This window comes from Setaria italica, chromosome II (genome assembly GCF_000263155.2).
Source record: "Setaria italica strain Yugu1 chromosome II, Setaria_italica_v2.0, whole genome shotgun sequence".
NCBI classification, from domain to species: Eukaryota; Viridiplantae; Streptophyta; class Magnoliopsida; order Poales; family Poaceae; genus Setaria; species Setaria italica.
This window is the reverse complement of record NC_028451.1, coordinates 30,592,355-30,612,884: the sequence shown is the minus strand read 5'-3', so window position 1 is coordinate 30,612,884 and position 20,530 is coordinate 30,592,355. Positions and strand designations below refer to the sequence as shown.

The following is a 20,530-nucleotide window of genomic DNA, read 5'->3' as shown; positions in this document are numbered from 1 at the left end:
TGCACCCCATGCTTGCTATGCGTTCGATGAAATTTTCCTTTAGCAAAAATAGATGGCTCAGACCAAAATAATTATACAATCTGAGATTAGATTGGCTTGTAATTGGGCAGCTTGGAGTGCAGACACAATGATTGTAGCCCTATTCGCTTCAGCTTAATCAGCCGGCTTATCAGCCACCAAACAGTGTTTTCCTTTCACAACAAATCAGCCGTTTCAGCTTTTCAGCCGGCTTATAAGCTGAAGCGAACATGCCTAAGAGAGCTGCGCTAAGGAAGATTCTCCCTGGGGCATTGCCAAAGTCGCCACAGCTGTAATCGACGAAGCAATGTACTGCTACAATATCTGAAACTGAAGGTCGAGATGCCTAGTCTGTGGCCTTCTAGCTCCTGGACAGTTGTGATTTTGTTATTGAAGCCATTAGCTTTCAGTGCAAAAGATAGATTCATTTGGTGATCGACGTGGAGTGAACTGAAAGATGAAAAGGATACAGTGCTTGCTTCGCTTTGCCTGTACCCAGAATAGAGTGCTACATGATCCAGAAGCATAGAAGAATTGTGTCCTTGTGTAGTTTTCTTTTTCTTTGTAATGAAGCAACGTTGAAATGAATATATGAATACATTTTTGCAACTTTGGCTACTAAATGCTGAAAATAATTTTCAATGCTGGTTTGGCAGTGAGCCAGTGACCCCTGGCTCCGCCCCTGCAAGCAGTGGGTACGGTAGAGAAATAAAATACACCTTGACCTTGTTTACTTCCTAATTTGGGAGTGTCAAAGTTAGGATTTTGCTATAAATGTGCAACTGTAACATTTCGTTTGTATTTATGAATTATTGTCCAAACATTAACTAATTAGGCTCAAAAGATTCATCTCGCAGAGTACAACAAAATTATGCAATTAGTTTTTGGTTTCATCTACATTTATTACTCTATGCATGTACCGCAAGTTTGATGTGATGGGAATCTTCTTTTTTCACAGTGGTAAAGTTGGGATTTCGAGGGAACTAGTCATCCATCTCAGTTCAACACATGTTTGACTTCTCATCCATCGCTCTATCGCGAGGTAGGGCAAGGTGCCGTACTGCCATGTGGAGTCTTAGAGCTCTGCGCTGTGCAGCGAGTAGCGGCCGTGCAGGATCAGGAGGTGCAGGACCCCGTGCACCAACAGGCTGCTGTGGCGCAGGCCTACGTACGCACAAGCTGCTGGGGCTGCCGCAAGCACAAGCCTTGCAGCCAACGGCGGCGAAGCAAGACACGAGCGAGAAACCAGAGAGAGACGGGGAGGGAGACATGGGAAGGGGGTTTTCTGGATCTCAGGGGCGTTTTCTTCCACTGTCTTATTTTTAGCACGTGTCACATCGAATGTTTAGATATTAATTAGGAATATTAAACGTAGACTATTTACAAAACCAATTACATAAGTGGAGGCTGAACGGCGAGACGAATCTATTAAGCTTAATTAAGCCTAATTAATCCATCATTAGCAAATATTTACTGTAGCAACACATTGTCAAATCATGGACTAATTAGGCTTAATAGATTCGTCTCGCCGTTTAGCCTCCACTTATGTAATGGATTTTGTAAATAGTCTACGTTTAATACTCCTAATTAGTATCTAAACATTCGATGTGATGGGTACTAAAAATAAGTCAGTGGAAGAAAACAGGGCCTCAATGTATTAGCCGTGTAGGCTGCCGACATGTCATCCGGTCAGCAAAACCAGATTAAAAATCAACTAAATTAGCAAATCCCCGGTCAGCAAAACCAGATTAAAAATCAACTAAATTAGCAAATCCAATTTCAAGTCTGTGTTAAAGGTTAAGTCTGTGTTAAAGGTATATTTTGACCTGGTTTAGCAAAAATAAGGGGTTAAGTAAACTTTTTAATAGAATTAGGGGTTATATGGCCTAGCCTGTACTTAAGTAAGAGTAGTAATTTGGTTTTTTTCAAACAACGATATGTGCTGGCATGAGGCTCTCAGGCCCATTGGTGCCTGTTTGGCCGAGTCCCAAACACCGGAGGCACCGTGGATCCAGCCAGAGAGAGTGTGTGCGCTCGTTCTTTAGCGAGAGGGGGTTCTTGTGGGCTTGGATGGGATAGTGGCACCATGGGCATTGCAAGGTTACGGTGCTTCCGTCCGGTCGATCCCTGACAGCCCGATTTTTGTATGTTTTCCCGCTGATCCCCCGTGCCTCGTCTGCCTTTCCCTTTTCATCCATTTATGCTACCTCGTTCATTTAGGCTCCGTTTGGCTGCCAGAAACGTTTCAGTTTCTTCCCAGAATCACTAGAATCGCTACCAAACGGTGTTTTTTGAAGCATTTTGAATCAGAATTGGGAGAAACGTTTCACTTTTTTACCCTACAAGGGAGAAACAGGCAAAAGAATGTTTCACCCATTTCTGATTCACTTCCTTCTCATTTCAACTATCCTCCTTTATCAGAATCAGAATCTATCGAGTGAGACAAATGATTTTAGTGATTCACTAAACAAACGTTTTAAGTTAGAAACTAAATCCAAAATATTTCTGGATGAATTCGGAACCGTGCCAAACTGAATCCAAAATGTTAATAGATAAATCCGGAACCCTACCAAAGGGGCCTTATGCTACCGCTCTTGATTCCCGCGCACCTGCTCCACCGCCAATCGGTCATTTTAGCTTTTCCCGTTGCTGCTGCCACCAATACCGCTATCATTCTCTTTACGCATTTTTTTCACCCTTTTCACTTTTAACATGCCAAAAATATTTGGGGTCATGGAAAACACGGGGTAAAAATGGGTGGGAGAGCGACGATAAAAGCTACTCCCTCTGTTTCAAATTATAAGTTATTCCAACTTTTTTGAAGAGTCAAATCATTTTATATTTGATCAAAATTATAGAGAGGATAACAAAGATTCATATTACCAAATAGATATACTATAAAAAAATATTTAATGAAGAAACTAATGGTATTTATTTGGTATCTAGTATCCTGAATATTAGTATTTATTGTATAAATTTAATCAAACTTGAAATACTTTCAGTCTCCAAGAAAATTGAAATGCCTTGTAATTTGGAACGAAGGGAGTAGTTTCAAACAAGAGACTTTTAAAAAAAAGAAGAAATTCAACGGATACATGTATATATAAAAAGCTTGTAAAATCTAGCACTATCCTCCTCCTTACATAATAAGTAGGAAAGAGAAAATAATCTATTCAAATAGTAATGATAAAGATATTGGGCTTTCCGCCTTCTCTTTTTCATCAGAAAATCCTTCCGTGCTTTCCAAAACTGGCTTTTCATTTTTCATGCTGCATCAACAGTAATAGAGAAATAAGAAGTGTATCCAAAATCTATATGAGATGCAGTTGAGAGTTAGAAAAAAATAGCCCAAAAAAGGAATAATTTGATAACATCATCAGCCATGGTAGAAATAAACTAAGAATGGTTATGAGGAAAAAATGAATAAACACAACAATAACATACCGCTGGAGCAACGAGCCTGTTAGCTCAGAAAACTTAGCTTAAGAAAAACTGAAAGGAACAAAATCATTAAAAGCATGGTCTTCTGCTCATGAGGAAAATATCATATTACCAGTGAATGAAAAGTTTTCAACATAGTTAAATGCTTGCTTTGCTGAATCAATTACTCCATTAGTAATAGCACAGAACTAGATATAGGATTATTCATGAAAAAGGTAACAAATACCTCAAAGATTCTTATCATAAAAAATGCAAGCCATCAAATGAGAAAATGGCAGAAACTTATGACTATTAACCTTTGAATGTTATGGGACATGAGATGGAACATCTCTCTACAGAAGAATATCCAAGGTAGGCATGCTAGAGCTTAACAGCTACAAATTAAATAAGAAGAAAAAGAGAAGCATTTCGACAAAGTTCTAGTTTGAATCTGTTGTGCTCCAAATTTGCAACAAATGGTGGTTACAAAAGCTTGTTATGAAGAAGAACACGAAGTGGAGGAAATAGTTGTTAAAAATTAAAGATTTTAGGTTGCCATAATAATCAAATGGCGACAAATGCTTTCAAGAGAACGTATCTACAAAAACTTAGCAGCTTGCCACTTACAAATAGGCAACAACACCTCTGTGGCTAGTAAAGTAAAAGTAGTCACCATATTTTAGATTTTTACAGTACAAAGGCAAGTAAACAAGACATGATAGCTGATCTTAGTAGTTGCTGATCCTAAGTACATTTCATTCCATGAAAAGTTCACAATTTAAGTCTTAGTTTAGAAAGAAAAGATAAACCATCCTGCCCCACTCATGAGTTCATGACACACATAATAAAAAGATTAAAAAAATAACATGATGACAGTAGATCTATATATTCAAATAGCAAGTGGTATGCACGCAAGATCAAGTATATCTTTGCCTATTGTACCAGCCAATTATTGCATGAACTATATCACATAAAGTGCGAAATGAAAATTTCTACAGAAAGCTTTGACAGAGAACTTTTACTAGATAATGTGCCAAAAGAAATTTTCTATATAATTTTTCTAGATAAATACTGTACAATTTAATATAGATAACTTGCTAAAAGTTTATCTAGGAAGTTTGTCTACAAAACTTATCATAAGCAATTTTATGTAGATAAACTTTTAGGAAAAGCTTCCATAAAAAATTTTCTACAAACTTTTACATATAAGCTTATAATATATACAAAACTTTTATGTGAAAATATTTTGGGAGAACTAGTCTACCAAATTTTTGTTAGAAATAAATAACTTTTCTACACAAATATTAATACCTAACTACTTTGGCCAAAACTTATACGTAAATTTCAGGAAAAAAAATTGAAGCAAAACTTTCTAAACAAATATAGTCTAACAATTTGAAGAAAACTTTGTATAAAGAAATTTGTAGCAAAATTTCGAATATAAAGTTTATAAAAAAATGTGTAGAAAAATTTCCAACAGGAATTTGTAAAAAAAAAGTTGCGTAACAAAATTTTGAAGCAAAACTGTGTAAAAAAATTGTAAGAAAAGTTTAAGGAAAAAAATGTACAAAATATATATCTAATAAAAGTTTTGAAGAAAAAGTCTAAACAAAAAAAGAGTAAAATAATTCTAAAGCAAAACTTTGTACAGAATGTTGTGTTAAAAATATTTCGAAGCAAAAGTTTGAAAAAAAATTGTTACAGAATATTCAGTATAACTTCTCTAAAACAATATTCAAAAAACTATTATAGTTAGATAACTTATCTAGACCACTTTACTAATAAATTTTAAAAATATTTTCTGAACAAATACTTTTTGTGAAAACATTTACTCAGAAAATATCCTAATAACTTTTTAGAGAAATGCTTCTTTTAGAAAAACTTCTTATCAAAACTTTGATGAATAACATATTCACAGAACTTTTTCTTTATGTTTTTGAAGAGAAGTTTTATTTATAAATCTTGTATAAATATATGCTAAAACTTATTCATAAAACTTATGAAGTAAAAATTTCTCATTAAACTTACATATTAAAAATTTTAGATAAATCTTTCTCAATTAAGTTAGATAATTAAATGTTTGCAATTTGATGAATAACTTATCAGGAGAGAAAGAGAATGGATAAATGAGAAGAGAAAGGTTTAATGAATAAGTTTTTAAAGAAAAGCATTTTTAGAAGAACTTATTAGCAGGACTTTTCTTTATGTTTTTAAGAGAATTTTTGTTTATAGCTCTTGTATAAATATATGCTAAAATTTATACATAAAACTTAAGAAGTAAAACTCTCTCATTAAACTTAGGTATTAAAAAGTTTACGATTAATCCTTCGCAATTAAGTTAGATAATCAATTGCTTGCTAGATAATTTTGTATAGAACTTATATGGAAAACTTGGAAAAAATTTCTAACATTCTATCTAGAAAACTTAGAATAAAAACATTTCACGAAAACCTTGACAAAGAAAATTTCTCAAAATAAGCCTTATAGAGATAAAAAATTTAGAATAACTTATCAACATAATTTTTGTTTATAAGTTTTCAAGAGAACTTTGAGTTATGGCTCTTATATAAAACTAACATGAAAATCTTATGAAGATAACTTTTTAGGAAAAGATGTTCAAGAAAAACCGTGCTAGGAACTGCATAAACTTCTCAAATTAACATTCTTGTTAGGGCATAATCAGATACTGATCTAGCTCTCAAGTGACAATTTGACCTACCCTAGACAAATGAGTCAACAAACTGAAATGGCACATGCTATGGATATATGCACTCAGACAAATAAATCAAGTTCGATACCGTGATAAGACCAAAAAGAAAAATGCATAGGCGACTGGCCATTTCAAATATGATGCAAGAAATGGATCAATTTCATATTAGATAACTGAAAGGAAGTGCTCAGAAGTTGGTGGATTATCCTTAAAGTACAATTAGGTCGATGCCTTCGGTTCCAGTGGTATGGACAGCATGGTCCAGCTGGAAACTCATGCCAATCCTAACCACTCACTTCAAGCCAGTTCTCCTAAGTAGGTGTTCCCAACAACCTTTTCCAGATTAAATTAGAATGTCATTTATATGTGCATAGCAGGCTATTCTTTGAAAGTTAAACAAACAAGAGTAATAGTAGTATCTAACCGAGAATAGTATGGAAAATTAAACTATAGTCATATATACTAATTAATAACACATTCAAATTATGCATATTAAGAACCTATTTAATCTAGAGGATTATTATTGGAGTTTCATACACCAATTCAAAGAAAATGGATCGTCTAAATTTACTCTACATGTCAACAGAAAGTACTTTACCATTTTGTATTCGAACAAGCTATCTATAGATATAGCCCACTTCCGAAATGTTGTCAGTTCCAAAGAAAAAACAAGTTGCTAAACCAGACCTATTGCATCGATGGTAGTTGATCTAGATTGATATAGGAAGAAGGTGTAGACCATCAAGACCTAAGGATTATTGTTTGTGAAATCTGACCATGCCACCTTGTTCCAAAATGCTCGGACGAGTGCTTAGTTTGCTGCTTTTGCAGGATTATTGTGGCTCATTTAGGAGTTTAGAGATCTCACCGAGCTTTGGAGCCGGAGTGGATTGTTATCTTCCTCTAGGTTCAGACTTCAAAGTCCCTACAACCAGTTATCAATTAGCATCAACGAAGCATGTATCAGTTTTTCAAAACGTAAAATGAGTATCAGAGATTCGTGCTAATTACCTTGCTCAACATTACACACGAACACAGAAGGGGAGGATTGGGAGAAAGGAAGCAGAGAGACAAGTCAACCACCTTGCCTAGCATCGTTGCAAGATCAGAGAGCATGGAGACCAGCCCCACGAGCAGCATGACACCCCACCGCGGAGACCAACGCGGGAAGGAGAAGATGAGGGGGGGTAGAGCTATAGCGATGAAACCCAACCTCCACTAGGAGCGGGCTCCGCGGGTCCCGTGCCATCCCCGCCGTCGGTATGGGAGGCTGCTTGGATGGGATCCGCCGCCGTCGCGGAATCCGAAGCCGACTGGCGTGTGGCTCTGGCGAGCAGGATTCGAAGGCACGTGCTCGGATTGGGCTGCTCCACCGGCACTCCAACCACCGCGTTGTACATTGCGTCGCTCCCCCGCGGTCAGATCTCGACGCCGTTGCCGCAAGTCCGGCCACCACAGCAGCTCACCTCCTGGTGACAAGCTGCGGGCGCGGGCTGAGCCCCTTCCGCTGGCAATGGGCACCTCCCCTCCCCAACGGCAAGCAGTGAAGGCGAGATGACGAAACCCTAGGGTGATGCGCGAGAGCGGAACAGATGAGAGAGATAAAGTGATAGATTGTATAATGCACGATGTATTCCTCAATAGCAACAGTTGTATACATATAGACCACATGGGGAGCCGGATACGGCAGGCCCATGGGCTGTGACACGCTTACAATCCAACACTCCCCCGCAGTCGGAACTGGGAGCACCGCGAACATTAAGACTGGACCTAAACTCAACAAAGACGGACGTCGGGAGCCCTTTGGTGAAGATGTCGGCATACTGTGAGGTAGTAGGGACATGTAGAACTCGAACTTCTCCAAGGGTCACGCGGTCACGAACAAAGTGTAGGTCAATCTCCACATGTTTGGTCCGCTGATGCTGAACGGGGTTGGTGGATAAATAAACGGCACTGACATTGTCACAATACACAACTATAGCTCGTCGAAGAGGGCAATGGAGTTCAAGAAGAAGCTGTCGTAGCCAAAACGCCTCTGCAACCCCATTGGCAACAACGTGATACTCAGCCTCTGCACTAGATCTGGACACAGTTCCCTGACGCTTGGAGGACCATGAGACCAAATTATCACCCAAGAAAACGCCATAGCCAAAAGTGGATCGGCGAGTCTCAGGGCAACCAGCCCAATCGGCGTTGGAGTACACAGTGAGATCAGTAGGCGAGGTGCGATGTAGGTGAAATCCAAGCTCCAAAGTTCCCTGGAGATAGCGCAGGATGCGCTTCATGGCAGCGAGATGAGGCTCTCTCGGATCATGCATATATAGACAAACTTGCTGAACAACATAGGCAATATCAGGACGGGTGAAGGTGAGATACTGAAGGGCACCAGCGATACTGCGATAATGTGAAGAATCAGCCACAGGAACACCATCAGCAGGTAGCTTTGCATGAGTATCAACAGGTGTACTGCAAGGCTTGCAGTCACGCATACCAGCACGGTCCAGAATATCCAGCATGTATTGCTTCTGAGATAGGAACAACTCATCTGAGCGGCGATCAACAAAGACACCCAGAAAATGGTGGAGAGCACCCATATCAGTCATAGAGAATTCCCGTTGCAGAGCTGCGATGATGCGCTGAAGGAAACTCTGTGACGAAGCAGTAAGAACAATATCATCCACATAGAGAAGCAAGAAGGCTGTGTCAGCACCCCGCCGATATATGAATAGGGAGGTGTCCGCTTTGGACTCAACAAACCCAAGGGAGGTGATGTGACTGGCAAAGCGACTATGCCATGCTCGGGGAGCCTGCTTCAATCCATATAATGACTTGTTCAATCGGCAAACAAAATCGGGCTTGGAAGAATCAACAAACCCGGTTGGCTGCTGGCAATACACAGTCTCTGTCAAAATCCCATGGAGGAATGCATTCTTGACGTCCAGCTGATGAATGGGTCAGGAACGCGATAGAGCAAGTGTGAGCACAACGCGGACGGTAGCCGGTTTGACAACTGGACTGAAAGTCTCCTCGTAGTCAATACCAGGTCGTTGAGTGAAGCCTCTGAGAACCCATCGTGCCTTGTATCGATCAAGAGAACCGTCAGCCAAAAATTTATGACGAAAAATCCATTTACCGGTGACGATGTTCACTCCAGAGGGACGAGGCACAAGGGTCTATGTGTCATTTGCCAGGAGGGCGTCGAACTCTGCTTGCATCGCGGCTCTCCAGTGAGGGTCGGCGAGCGTGGAACGAAAGCTCTTGGGAACGGCCGAGAGCGTTGTCGTGTGCAGGTTCAGACGATCAACTGGCTGGCGGAAACCAGACTTGCCCCGAGTCCTCATGCTGTGATCATTAACCACGGGCTCGATGAGTTGGGGCAGGGTAGAAGCCGTGCGGCCCCCTCTACTGGCAGCTACCTGCGACGAGGTGTCAGCAGGGGCAGCAGAGGGTGTCGCTGTCGTAGTTGAAGGCGCTGGTGCAGTCGGTGGCGGGCTGGCTACAGCCGAGCCACCTCCAGGTGATGCTGCCGTAGGTGCCTGGGCAGGTGGCAACATGCCAGTGGCAGCCGTGGCTCCTCCACCTGCTGCCGAGGCTGCTCCAGCGGGTGCCAGCGAGCCGCCCGGGCTGGAGCCATGCTCAACAACGGGCGGCGCACCGGCTGGTGGTGGTGAGCCAGGGGGGGTACCTGCAACCACAAAACGAGGCCCGATGGGCATAGTGGAAAAGTCATCCTCGCTCAAGAAGTCAAGAGTGGCTGGATCCGAAGGAGAGGTAGACATCACTGAAAAGGGAAACATGGATTCATCGAACACTACATGCCGAGAGATGATAATTCAGTTGGAGTGTAAGTCGAGGCAGCGATATCCCTTGTGGTCGGATGAGTAGCCAAGGAAGACACAAAGTGATGAACGAGGGGCCAATTTATGTGGTGCAGTGGATGATAAATTGGGATAACAAGCACACCCAAAAACACGAAGATGTGAATAAGTGGGATGTGTGCCGTAGAGAGCATAGAATGGTGTCAGGCCATCAAGAGTCTTAGTGGGGTGACGGTTTAGAAGATATGTGGCAGTGTGGAGGGAGTCAGCCCAGTAGACAGGTGGAAGACTAGCCTGAAATAAAAGCGAGCGCACAATGTTGTTAATGGTGCGAAGGGCGCGCTCGGCTTTACCATTCTGCTGGGAGGTGTAGGGGCACGACATACGAAAGAGGACACCATGGGAGAGGAAGAACGTGCGGGCCGAAGAGTTGTCAAACTCACGACCGTTGTCGCACTGGACGGCCTTCACGATGGTGCCAAACTGTGTACGAACATAGGCAAAGAAATTAGAGATAGTGGCAAATGTATCGGATTTGAGGCGAAGCGGAAATGTCCAAGCATAGTGAGAAAAATCATCAATAATTACGAGATAATATTTGTAACCAGACACGCTAGCAATAGGAGAGGTCCAAAGGTCACAATGTATTAAATCGAATTTATGAGTAGCACGAGAGCTAGATAAACTGAAAGGGAGGCGAACATGGCGCCCTAACTGGCAAGCATGACATATATGTTCATGTTTGGGTTTATTACAAGAAATAGCCTGGGTGCTAATAAGTTTGGACAATGCTTCTGAACCAAGGTGGCCGAGACGACGATGCCACAGGGTGGGTGTAGAGGTGGCTGCGAAGACTGGTGTTCTGCTGCTGGTGGACGGGAAGAATGGGTATAGATCCCCCGTGCTATTGCACCTGGCGATCACGCTCCATGTTTGTAGATCCTTCACAGAGAGGCCAAATGGGTCAAACTCGATAGAGCAATTGTTATCAATGGTGAACCGACGAACAGAGATCAAGTTCTTAATAATGCTAGGGGACACTAAAACATTATTTAGAACAAGAGGGCGTTGTGGTGTAGAAAACGAGTATGAGCCAGTGGAGGTGATGGGCAGGAGAGCACCATTATCGACAATAATAGAGGAAGGATCGGACCAGGAGGGTGAGCGAGGAGACGAGAGAATACCAGAGTGGGCGGTCATATGAGAACTGGCACCAGAGTCAGCATACCACTCGGTGGGTGTCGACGGCGGCGTCAAGGTCATTGTGTTGAAGTTGTTGACGAGGGACGCTTGGTCGAAGGAGCCACCTGCCATGGGGTTCCATGCCGCGTACTGCGGCGTCGCGCCGGCCGAAGAGGAAGCCGAGGAGCCTGCCACCGGGCCATATCTGAAGCCAAGGGGCGGTGGTGGGAGCTGGTAGTACCCTCCGTGGTACGGTGCCATGTGGAGGGCCGGCTGGGGCTGCTCGAACGGCATGTATGGGGGGCGCTGCAGCTGCTGTCCAGGAAGGCCGCCGAAGCCGTGTGGCCAGAGCTGGAGAGTGCCGGACCAGGGGTTCTGTCCTGGCCGAACAACAGGCTGTCCAGCGCCCTGCACGGCGCCGTTGGGGGCGCCCTGGCCGGCGCCCGCCTTGCCGTTGTTGGTCCCGCCGTTGCCGCCGCGTCCCCGGCGGCGGTTGCGGGAGTTGTTGGAGTTGCCCGTCCTACTGCCCTGGACACCGGAACCACCAGAACCAGTGCGTGGCGGCTGTGGTTTTGCCGCGAGCAGCGCCTGAGTCTCCGACGGCGGTGCGGGAGTGACGTCGTCGTGGACGTCGTTGACGTCGATCTCTTCGAGGAGCAGCAGGGTGCGTGCCTCGGCGAACGTGGGGAAGGGCGCGCGCATCTTCAGGTTGGACACCATGTGCCGGTACTTCCCATTGACGCCGCGTAGCAGGGTGAGGACAAGCTGCCTGTCGCCGATCGGATCACCGAACTCCTTGAGGGATGCCGCCATTGTTTCAAGGCGACGGCAATAATCGGTCACTGAGAGATCGCCTTGCCGGAAGGAACGGAACTCAGCCTCCAGCAGCAGTGCACGTGATTCGCGCTGGCCGAGGAACTCGTCTTCGAGGAACAGCCAGGCAGATCGGGCAGTGGGATCACGGATCAGCAGGGACTGTTGCAGATCGTTGGAGACGGTGCAGATGATCCAGGTGAGGACGCAGCTGTCCATGGTCGCCCATGCCGAGCGATCGGGGTAGGCGATGTCGGTGAGGACGTGCTCCTTCAGATTGTACTTGCCGAGCACAATCAAGAAGAGAGGCCGCCACTGACCGTAGTTGTTGGACGACTTGTCCAGCACCAGGGTGATCGCGCTCTTGATGTTGTGGAGTGCGATCGCCTGGGCGTGGAGGGTGGCGTTTGCCGCCTCCTTGGCGGTGAGGGCCATGTCGAGGGCCTCCGCCTCCTCTTGCCGTTTCTTCTCGGCGGCAGCGGCGGTGGCGGCGGCGGCGTCGTCACCGGCCATTGGGGTTCCTGGCGATGGGGATCGGCGGCAGGAAGAGTAGGAGAGGGGCCTGGCGAGGGTAGCTCAGCGGCAGGCGAGGGGATCGGCCGGCGAGGAGCTCAGCGGGGCGGCCGTGGGTGGGTGGAGCCGGCGAGCGGGTGCCCTGGCGGCGGCTAGGGTTGAGCGGAAGCGGGTCGCAGGAACGACTCGCGTGATACCATGATAGATTGTATAATGCACGATGTATTCCTCAATAGCAACAGTTGTATACATATAGACCACATGGGGAGCCGGATACGGCAGGCCCATGGGCTGTGACACGCTTACAATCCAACATAAAGAATGGAGAAAGGAGAAGAGAAAGACAATGGAGAAGGTGAACGACACACGCAGTGGCTTCCGTTTCTGAATGACAGGAACGCGGTCGGATCGACCGTGAGTTGGATAACTCCCGATTGTAATATCAGCTTTGTGGCTTTTCCAAGGTTCCTATAGAAAAAGAGAAGGCAGATGAAAATAGTGTGGCACAAAAGTAGTGGTGCAGTGGTAGTGAAAAGTGCACAACAGGTTCATTCGAGCCTTTTATCTAAAAGAATCAATTGGATCGAGTTGCTCATGAAATATGTAGAACCTGCATTTTTTTTTAAACCTTGGGAGGAGCACTACCTGATCATATAAGAAGGAGAAGTAATGCAAGTCTTACAAGAGTTGCTATTACATAAATGATTAGGAACTTAAACTCGAGATTAAAGCTAGATAACATAGAAAACTAAGATACACACGGTCCTCTGACCGCTTGCTGACAAACAGTAATCTCTCCTTGATGAACCAGAACACCTGCAATGGACTCGCCATTTTGCCGTCAAACATTCTTCTGTTTCTCTCTTTCCAAAGGTTCCAGGCCGTGTACATAAGCAGCGCAGTAACATTTCTATTTCTTCTTTGTGCATTCGGGAGATGACGAAGTGACTGCTGCTACCAGTCCTCAATTGAAACTCCATCAGCGGCACTTGGATGAGGCCTCCTGACCATGAGCACATATGTGCCCAAACTTCTCTCGCATAGACACAGTGCAAACACAAGCGTACCGCATTCTCCTGTTGCTGATCACACATAGCACAAACCGAATTGCATGGCCAATTCCTAGCCGCCAACTTGTCTGCTGTCAAGATTTTGCTATGCATTAGTAGCCAAGCAAAGAATTTGTGCATTCCTTCTGCATGCGCCTTCCATGTATATGCATCAATGAAACTGCTATATGATCGTGTAAACTGCGCCATGTATGCAAATCTAGATGTGTAGGCCCATCAGCCATCCAACGCCATGCAATCTCATCGATCTGATCAGTGAACTCAATGTTCTGAACTAAAGCCACGTTTGGCAGGGCTTATTTCAGTTTTGGCTTCACCTATTTTGCACAAAACGAGGCACTGTAGCGTGAAGCCGTTTTGCAAGCCGATGCTAAAATAAATTAGAAGTCAGGTGAAGGTACTATTTTTAGCTTCACCGGCTTTGGCTTCACTAGTGAAGTCATTTTGGAAGAAGCCCTCCCAAACGACCCTAAATCCCATAGCGTGATAAACTCTTCCATCTCCTCCATCGAGTTCATGCGCCACAGTCCCTTTATCCTTTTGTGATTCTCCAATTCATCTTTGACCTTCTTGTTATTCCTCCACGCCAGCTTAAAAAGGCCACGCGCAATGTCCATCGGCGCACGCCCCTGCAACAGCATGAATCATCGATGGATGGCACAACAATACTACGTTATGTGAGCAGGTGTGGCGATGCTCTCGATTACATCGAGGAGGATCGTAAGATCTCTCTGTTTGGAGTACGCCTGCCTCTGTTAATCTTCAGGACGTTACGTTTATGCACGCCTTGAGATGGCTCTCAGGAGCACTTGGGCCCACCGCGCTTGGTCTTCCAGTTGTTGTAGCAGGGGCACTCGCCCTTGTTGCCGTAGTATCCCGACGGCACGCACAGGCAGGTGTTGTAGCACTTGTTGCAGAAGAAGAGGCACGGCTTCCTGTACTGCGTGTTCCCGCACCGCCGCGTGCACTCCGGCGAGCACTCTGCAATGCAAACGCACGCGAGATCCATCATCTATCGGTCACACACAGCCATTAATTATTAGGTTAGTATAACCAACCATGCAAACAAACTACTCCCTCCGTTCTAAACTAAAAATTATATAGGTCGTTATGCAAAGATATTATTATGTATCTAAACATATGGTCTATCTAAGTGTATAATAAAGTCCATGAATCTAATAAAGCTAAAACAACCTATAATTTAGGATGGAGAGAGTACTGAATATTGATTCTCATCTCTTTTGTCTTAATTTTGTAGAACTAGCTAATTTGTGACTCTATATGGTTGAAGAAGATGATGGACAACATGAGAGAAAAGGAAGCGCGGGCCCGGGGCACTTACGGTAGCTTTTGATACTGCCCGGTCCTCCCTGCAAAACGACAACAAGGATCCGCGAGAGCACGTATATCAGCAATGGATAAACTTGAAGTTTGTGAAGGAGGGCTGAAAACGTGAGATCCGAAGAGATAGCAGTGCAGACCTTGCTCACTTTGTACACATTGTCGTCATGCTCGTCGGATCCTCGAGCCAGCACCTGACCGCAACGTAACAACCGCATGAGCCACTCGGGCCAAGTACTTCCGAGTAAACAATAATCTGCACTTACGGCCATTACATTGATCTGATCTCACCTCGTGCTTGGCCATGGCGACGGCGAGGAGGATCAGCAGCCTACCGGCGAGAGCCATTCCGCAGGAATTTCCCAAAAGAAGGGCTGTGTGTGTGTGATGTGGAGTGAAGCAGAGGAGATAGACTTCGGTCTGTTGCGACGACGGGTGAGTGAGCTGGAAGATGTGGACGTATTTATAGGCCAAGCCGTGGAATGGTCCGTGGACAGTGGAAGCTGCATGCGCTGCCCCATTTGTTACCTTGAAAAAGCTAGGCTTGGAGAGAAAGGGGTCGGAGGGAATGCGTCAAAAGGAATGCTTTGAGCCCCTGCCTAGCAGCTGCGCATGTTCATCCTATCTAACCTTTTATATACATAGCTTATTGAGCAAATGATTCTACGTCTAGTTTTAGTCCGTGGATCATCAGGACGTTTTCAGAGCTTCTTTCTTTCTGTCTGTCTTTCTTTCTTTTTCTAAACTGAATATTTCCAAGTAAAATCTAACAAGGCCTGGCTGAAAATACTTCTTTGGCCACACTACTTCATACTACTTCATAGCGTTATTGTAGTACCAACATGCTTTATGAAAAATGGATGGCGTGGCTCTGAAGCCGGCGATCTGCATAGTGAGTGCCGACTGCCGTTGCACCGACTGGGGGTGTTTGGATACACCCTGCTAAAATTTAGCACCTGTCACATCGGATATTTGATACTAATTAGAAGTATTAAACGTAGGTTAATTATAAAATTAATTGCACAGATGGAGTCTAATTCGCGAGACGAATCTATTAAGTCTAATTAGTTCATGATTTGACAATGTGGTGCTACAGTAACTATTTGCTAATGATGAATTAATTAGGTTTAATAGATTCGTCTCGCAAATTAGCACAGGGTTTTGCAATTAGTTTTATAATTAGCTCATGTTTAGTTCTCCTAATTAGCATCCGAACATTCAATGTGACACCGCTAAAGTTTAGCATCTAGGATCCAAACACCGCTGAACAGGTTGAGGTCTGTCTTTTGGGGCGGGGAGTGCAGAATAGATTCGTCTGTTTCGATCCGGAATTATGCTCAGCGCCGCTCGATCGTAAAATATGGGCGGTGCTGATGCCTGGTGCATGCAAGCTAGCTGTTGAGCTTTCCGCGGTAGCTGCGTAGGCGCGGTGATGCCAGTTTGGCAAGCGCGCGCGCGGCGCATGTGCCGCTTTACGTGGGCGTACGCTCAGCACGGAACACCAGCAAGTGAGCCTGTAACGAGGGAGACTACGATGGCGCCCCTAATACTAAGCGCATCAGAAGAGTGTCAGTGTTAGGCATCATCATGAGCTAAAACGCATAAGAACTAGCAGGATGGCCCGCGCCTTTTTTTACTTGAAAAAATATTTAAATGATTTTGTGTTTAATACTTTTTGTTGCCACAGCCACAGATTGGACACAATGTGTAGATAAAATTGGAAATTGGTGCAGCAACTTTAAAACTGAAGGGGCAAGAACATGTCTAATGCGTAGAGAGAGCTTGTGTAACACCAGTGTTATTAAAAGCCAAAGAAAGCTATTATTGGGTTAATAAAGAAATTTGTCTTAAAAAGAGGGATAATGAACTAAGTGCAAATTTGAGTCAAATTTGGTCAAAAATTCAAATTAAAGATTCAAATTTGGAAAAATTTGACCAAATGAGCAATCAAGAGTTTGAAGTATTTATAATTCAAGGGAATAAATTTTGAGAGAAAATTCAAGTCCAAAGTACCTCAAATTTGAAGTCAAAGAGGTTGACTAGAGTCAACTTAGTCCAATTCAGAAAATCTGTTAGTCTGAAAATATGATCAAGTGACCAATTTTGGATTTGATTTCTGAATAAAATCACATATGTACCTTGGATGTTTTTGAACTTCAAATGATCTTGGGTACCCAGTGAGTTTTTTGGACATGTTGTTGGATAGGGATGAGAGGGTTTTCAAATTTAAATTGACGTTCAAAGATTAAACGTTCACACTGTTGGGGGGCTCACTGATGAAACTGAATGGCAATTGCCATTGGACTCTGAAAGCAGTAATGAGTAGCTTAATTTGGTTAAATATTTTTAAGAATTTTGCAGAAACACTTTGGACAAGATCATGCAAAATGGAATTCATAGTATATGGGTAACATATTACATTAGTTATTGAACAATGAAAAATGAGTTTGGATATTTATTTGGGAGTTCAAAAATTGAACTCTGCACTGGCTGTTTAACTGAAGAGTGTGTTCAAAGGGTTCAGTTTTAGCTCGAGTTTTCCCCAAAGTTCAGAGGTCATTATCTCCAAATATGTTGCTTGTTGGAATAAAATCCCTATCTATGGTTTGTTGTTGACTGAACCATATACGACATTGTTTAAAGGATCAGGAGGAATTGGAGTATGGTTTGGATAGAAATCAGTGAAGTACAGGCCGGGTATTAAGCAAGTTCTTGGCTCTGTTAACCGCCTCCTCCAGCTGCTTGCCTGCCAGCTTGCCGGAGCGCCGCCGCCTGTCTTCGCGTGGCCCTCACGCAGCTGCCGCCTTGCCATCCAAGACTCCGCGTCGCGCACACGCCACCGAGCCACAGCTGGCCTCTTTACCGCCTTCCCCGGCCTATAAAGATCCAAGCGCCGCCGCCATCTCTTTCTTTTTCCCCACCGCAAGAGCACAAGCTGCCTCGCGCTCGATTCCGGTAGTCTTGCTGCATATTGATCCAATTCCTCGCGCCCACAGCTCCTCCACAACCCATTACACGCCCCACACCCCTCCTTTTTGCAGCTAACCGCCGGCCAAGTCGATCTCGTCGTTGTTTCCGTCCGTCGGCCGCCATAGACACCCTCACGGTGAAGCTTTTATAAATAAAAGAAAAGGTTTAAGGTTAGGTTAGTTAAATAATAATTTGAGGGTTTGGGTAGTTTAGTGTTGGTTTGCAACTTTATCATGAAAATAAGTTGTATAGTTTTGCATATTCCAACGGTGACTTAGCATCGAAAGCTCCTGGAGTAAAATTTATGAATTATCTGAAGAACCTCGTACTAAAATTTGTGAATTATCTGAAGAACTTCAGAAGTACGAGGAAGCTATTGAGGTATTTGCTCCTATATTTGAAGGGTCTTCTGAAGATACTAAAATTTTTATGACCCCAGGTAAGCTCCGGAGCATCTACACCTATTAATTTCAGAAACTCATTTCATGTGTCCAAATTATTGGTTATTTCCTACTTATGTATTAAGTCTAGGAGTTGATTGAAAACCTACTTTTATGCACAATCCAATCCAACCTTGATTGTTAGAACATCTTTGCCACCTGTTCAAGAATAATTAGTAATTGTCCCATGCTTAGCCATGCTTAGATACTACCCTTGAGTAACAACTATTGCTCGAACCCTTAAGGAAAATATTGTGATACACTTAACTCAAGGAAATGGCCTGGTTTTGAAAGATGTGGACAGAAGTTAGAGATGGTAGCTCTGTTTACTAAGAATGAAATTGATTAAGGCTCGTCCGTTGTTTTAACTGCTGATCAAGTGATTTTACTTGGTTGCTTACTGCCATTGGGAACCAGCAAGTCCGGTAGGTTAGTTGGCTCTTAGGGTGGAAATATATTTACCCTACCTGGCGTGGGTGCATGGTGAGGGCGTAGCCTGAAACTCACATAGAGATCAGGCCAGACATGGAGTCCTATGTGGGGGTGCGTTCCCAGGTTTGGGTAATTATATTTCCAGTCTTTTGGTACAAGTAATCGAAAGGTCGTTGCGTAAAGCCCTATCAGTTGTGCGTGGCTGGTGATTAGGTATCTCCTGCATGATGTAAATCGGTCCGGATCGTTGCAATTCGCGGTTATAAATGCGCTTGATCAGTGTTAAGCATTGTAGATGAAACAAGTTGAATATGATATTTTTCCTTGAATTAATATTGTTGTACGATGTTTTAGTACCACTCAATTGATCAAATGTTGTATTCACCTAGACTGGTTAGGTAAGAATTAATTGTTATTAAAATGACAAAACTAAGGTTTCACAAGTGGTAAGCTTTTCACAAAATGTTGAGTCAGCCAGCCCACCAAAAAGCCTTCATACTCCTTGAAGTCATAATTATTTTATACTGGTTAGACGGGTCAGTCTTGCTCAATACCTTCATACTTAGGGGATCCTTAAAGTCATAATTATTTTATACTGGTTGGATAGGTCAGCCTTGCTGAGTAACTTCGTACTTAGGGGATCCTTTAACTTGTTTACAGAAGGTCTGAAGCTATCTTCCGAGGAAAACCCGAAGAACTAGGGTATTTATGAGTCTCAAAATACCTAGTACTGGACCGTAGATGTTTAATTACTTTATAACAGTACTATCCCTAGCTTGTATTTAAGTTTGAAAACTTTTTAGAATGGTTTGACTTGCACTTAGATTTGTTTCAATCTACAGTAGTAAGTATTATGTAAAAAGGTAATATTTGTTGATGCCTTCCATTCGTGGAAGTGATCCTAATGTATGACCGAGATTCAAGTTGTACGTGGATGATTCGGGTTGTCCTAGGGACACTTGACGGACTACCGGATTTAAATTGTTTTAAGTGCGTTTATGGATAATTACTGTTCCGACAGTGATTAGGCACACTTAAACTAGTTTAAGTTGGTCGGTTCCGCCACAGCTCGGAATTCGAAGTATATTTAAATCTATCCCTTTCCTTACTCTTTCTGTAAAATTAGTCAGCATCACAACTCATCATTCCGTCATCATCATCTGCATATCAACTACAAAATCAAAGTTCCCTTTATCAAGATAGATTTTTGCCCTTCACATCATCGATGAACCACCTGGGATACCATGTGGCTGCTAGAGGAACTCGGCCCAAAGTAATCTTCCTCGTGGCATCTACTCCCCTTCGATCATTAACTAAAAATGAATCCCACTTCCATTGTCATGTGTCGCTAGAGGTGACACAGCATTTATTTTGTTCTCTACTGAGAGAGGATTGTTTCTGTGCAGCAGTGCAGTGCAGCTGCGCAGGAGAGCCGATGTGTCACGCTAGCTCTCGCGTTGTAGTCTTATTGTCTTAAGCATCACGTGGCCACTCTAATCACGTTTCTGGTTGCTGGGTCGATCTTGTGCTCCTTCAAATTGAGTTATACGTGCGGTATTGAGCACCTTTATGCCCAAATTGTGATGCTCGTTCTTGTCCTCAGATTGAGTTTCACCCCCCACAAAAATCAGGTTCCTTGTTGCCAATTGACCTAATCTGTTCAACCCAAGTGATTTCCTCATCATTGCATTGAGCTCGCTCTCATCCAAATCAAGATCATTATTGGTAGGTACATGCAGCAATGACGGACGTCCTCGGCAAGCTGCACGCCATGATATCTCGATGGCGCATGTCCTCGGCAGC

The 20,530-nt window shown here is 43.7% G+C and overlaps 2 protein-coding genes across 2 annotated transcripts; both read right to left on the bottom strand.

The window, feature by feature from the left end:
- Window positions 1-8,123: 8,123 nt before the first annotated feature.
- On the bottom strand, window positions 8,124-12,396 carry LOC105913785. The gene is made up of 4 exons (XM_012843670.1): window positions 10,110-12,396; window positions 9,337-9,833; window positions 8,479-8,796; window positions 8,124-8,183 (listed from the first exon to the last, which is right to left on the bottom strand). Exons 1-4 carry the CDS (start codon window positions 12,394-12,396, stop codon window positions 8,124-8,126), a joined length of 3,162 nt encoding a protein of 1,053 aa, XP_012699124.1.
- A 1,803-nt stretch (window positions 12,397-14,199) lies between these two features.
- On the bottom strand, window positions 14,200-15,233 carry LOC101770498 (gibberellin-regulated protein 6). Its single transcript, XM_004959395.2, has 4 exons — window positions 15,177-15,233; window positions 15,026-15,079; window positions 14,887-14,914; window positions 14,200-14,525 (listed from the first exon to the last, which is right to left on the bottom strand). Exons 1-4 carry the CDS (start codon window positions 15,231-15,233, stop codon window positions 14,344-14,346), a joined length of 321 nt encoding a protein of 106 aa, XP_004959452.1. The 3' UTR covers window positions 14,200-14,343.
- Window positions 15,234-20,530: the final 5,297 nt, after the last annotated feature.

Coding starts and splice junctions, on each gene's coding strand:
- LOC105913785 (XM_012843670.1), bottom strand. CDS start 12,396: ATGGCCCTCACCGCCAAGGAGGCGGCAAACGCCACCCTCCACGCCCAG. Junction 9,834..10,109: donor ACATCTTCGTGTTTTTGGGT/GTGCTTGTTATC, acceptor TTGTGGTTGCAG/GTACCCCCCCTGGCTCACCA. Junction 8,184..8,478: donor TTGCCTATGTTGTTCAGCAA/GTTTGTCTATAT, acceptor ATGGGGTTGCAG/AGGCGTTTTGGCTACGACAG.
- LOC101770498 (XM_004959395.2), bottom strand. CDS start 15,233: ATGGCTCTCGCCGGTAGGCTGCTGATCCTCCTCGCCGTCGCCATGGCC. Junction 14,915..15,025: donor ATGTGTACAAAGTGAGCAAG/GTCTGCACTGCT, acceptor GTCGTTTTGCAG/GGAGGACCGGGCAGTATCAA. Junction 14,526..14,886: donor GGGCAGTATCAAAAGCTACC/GTAAGTGCCCCG, acceptor TTTGCATTGCAG/AGTGCTCGCCGGAGTGCACG.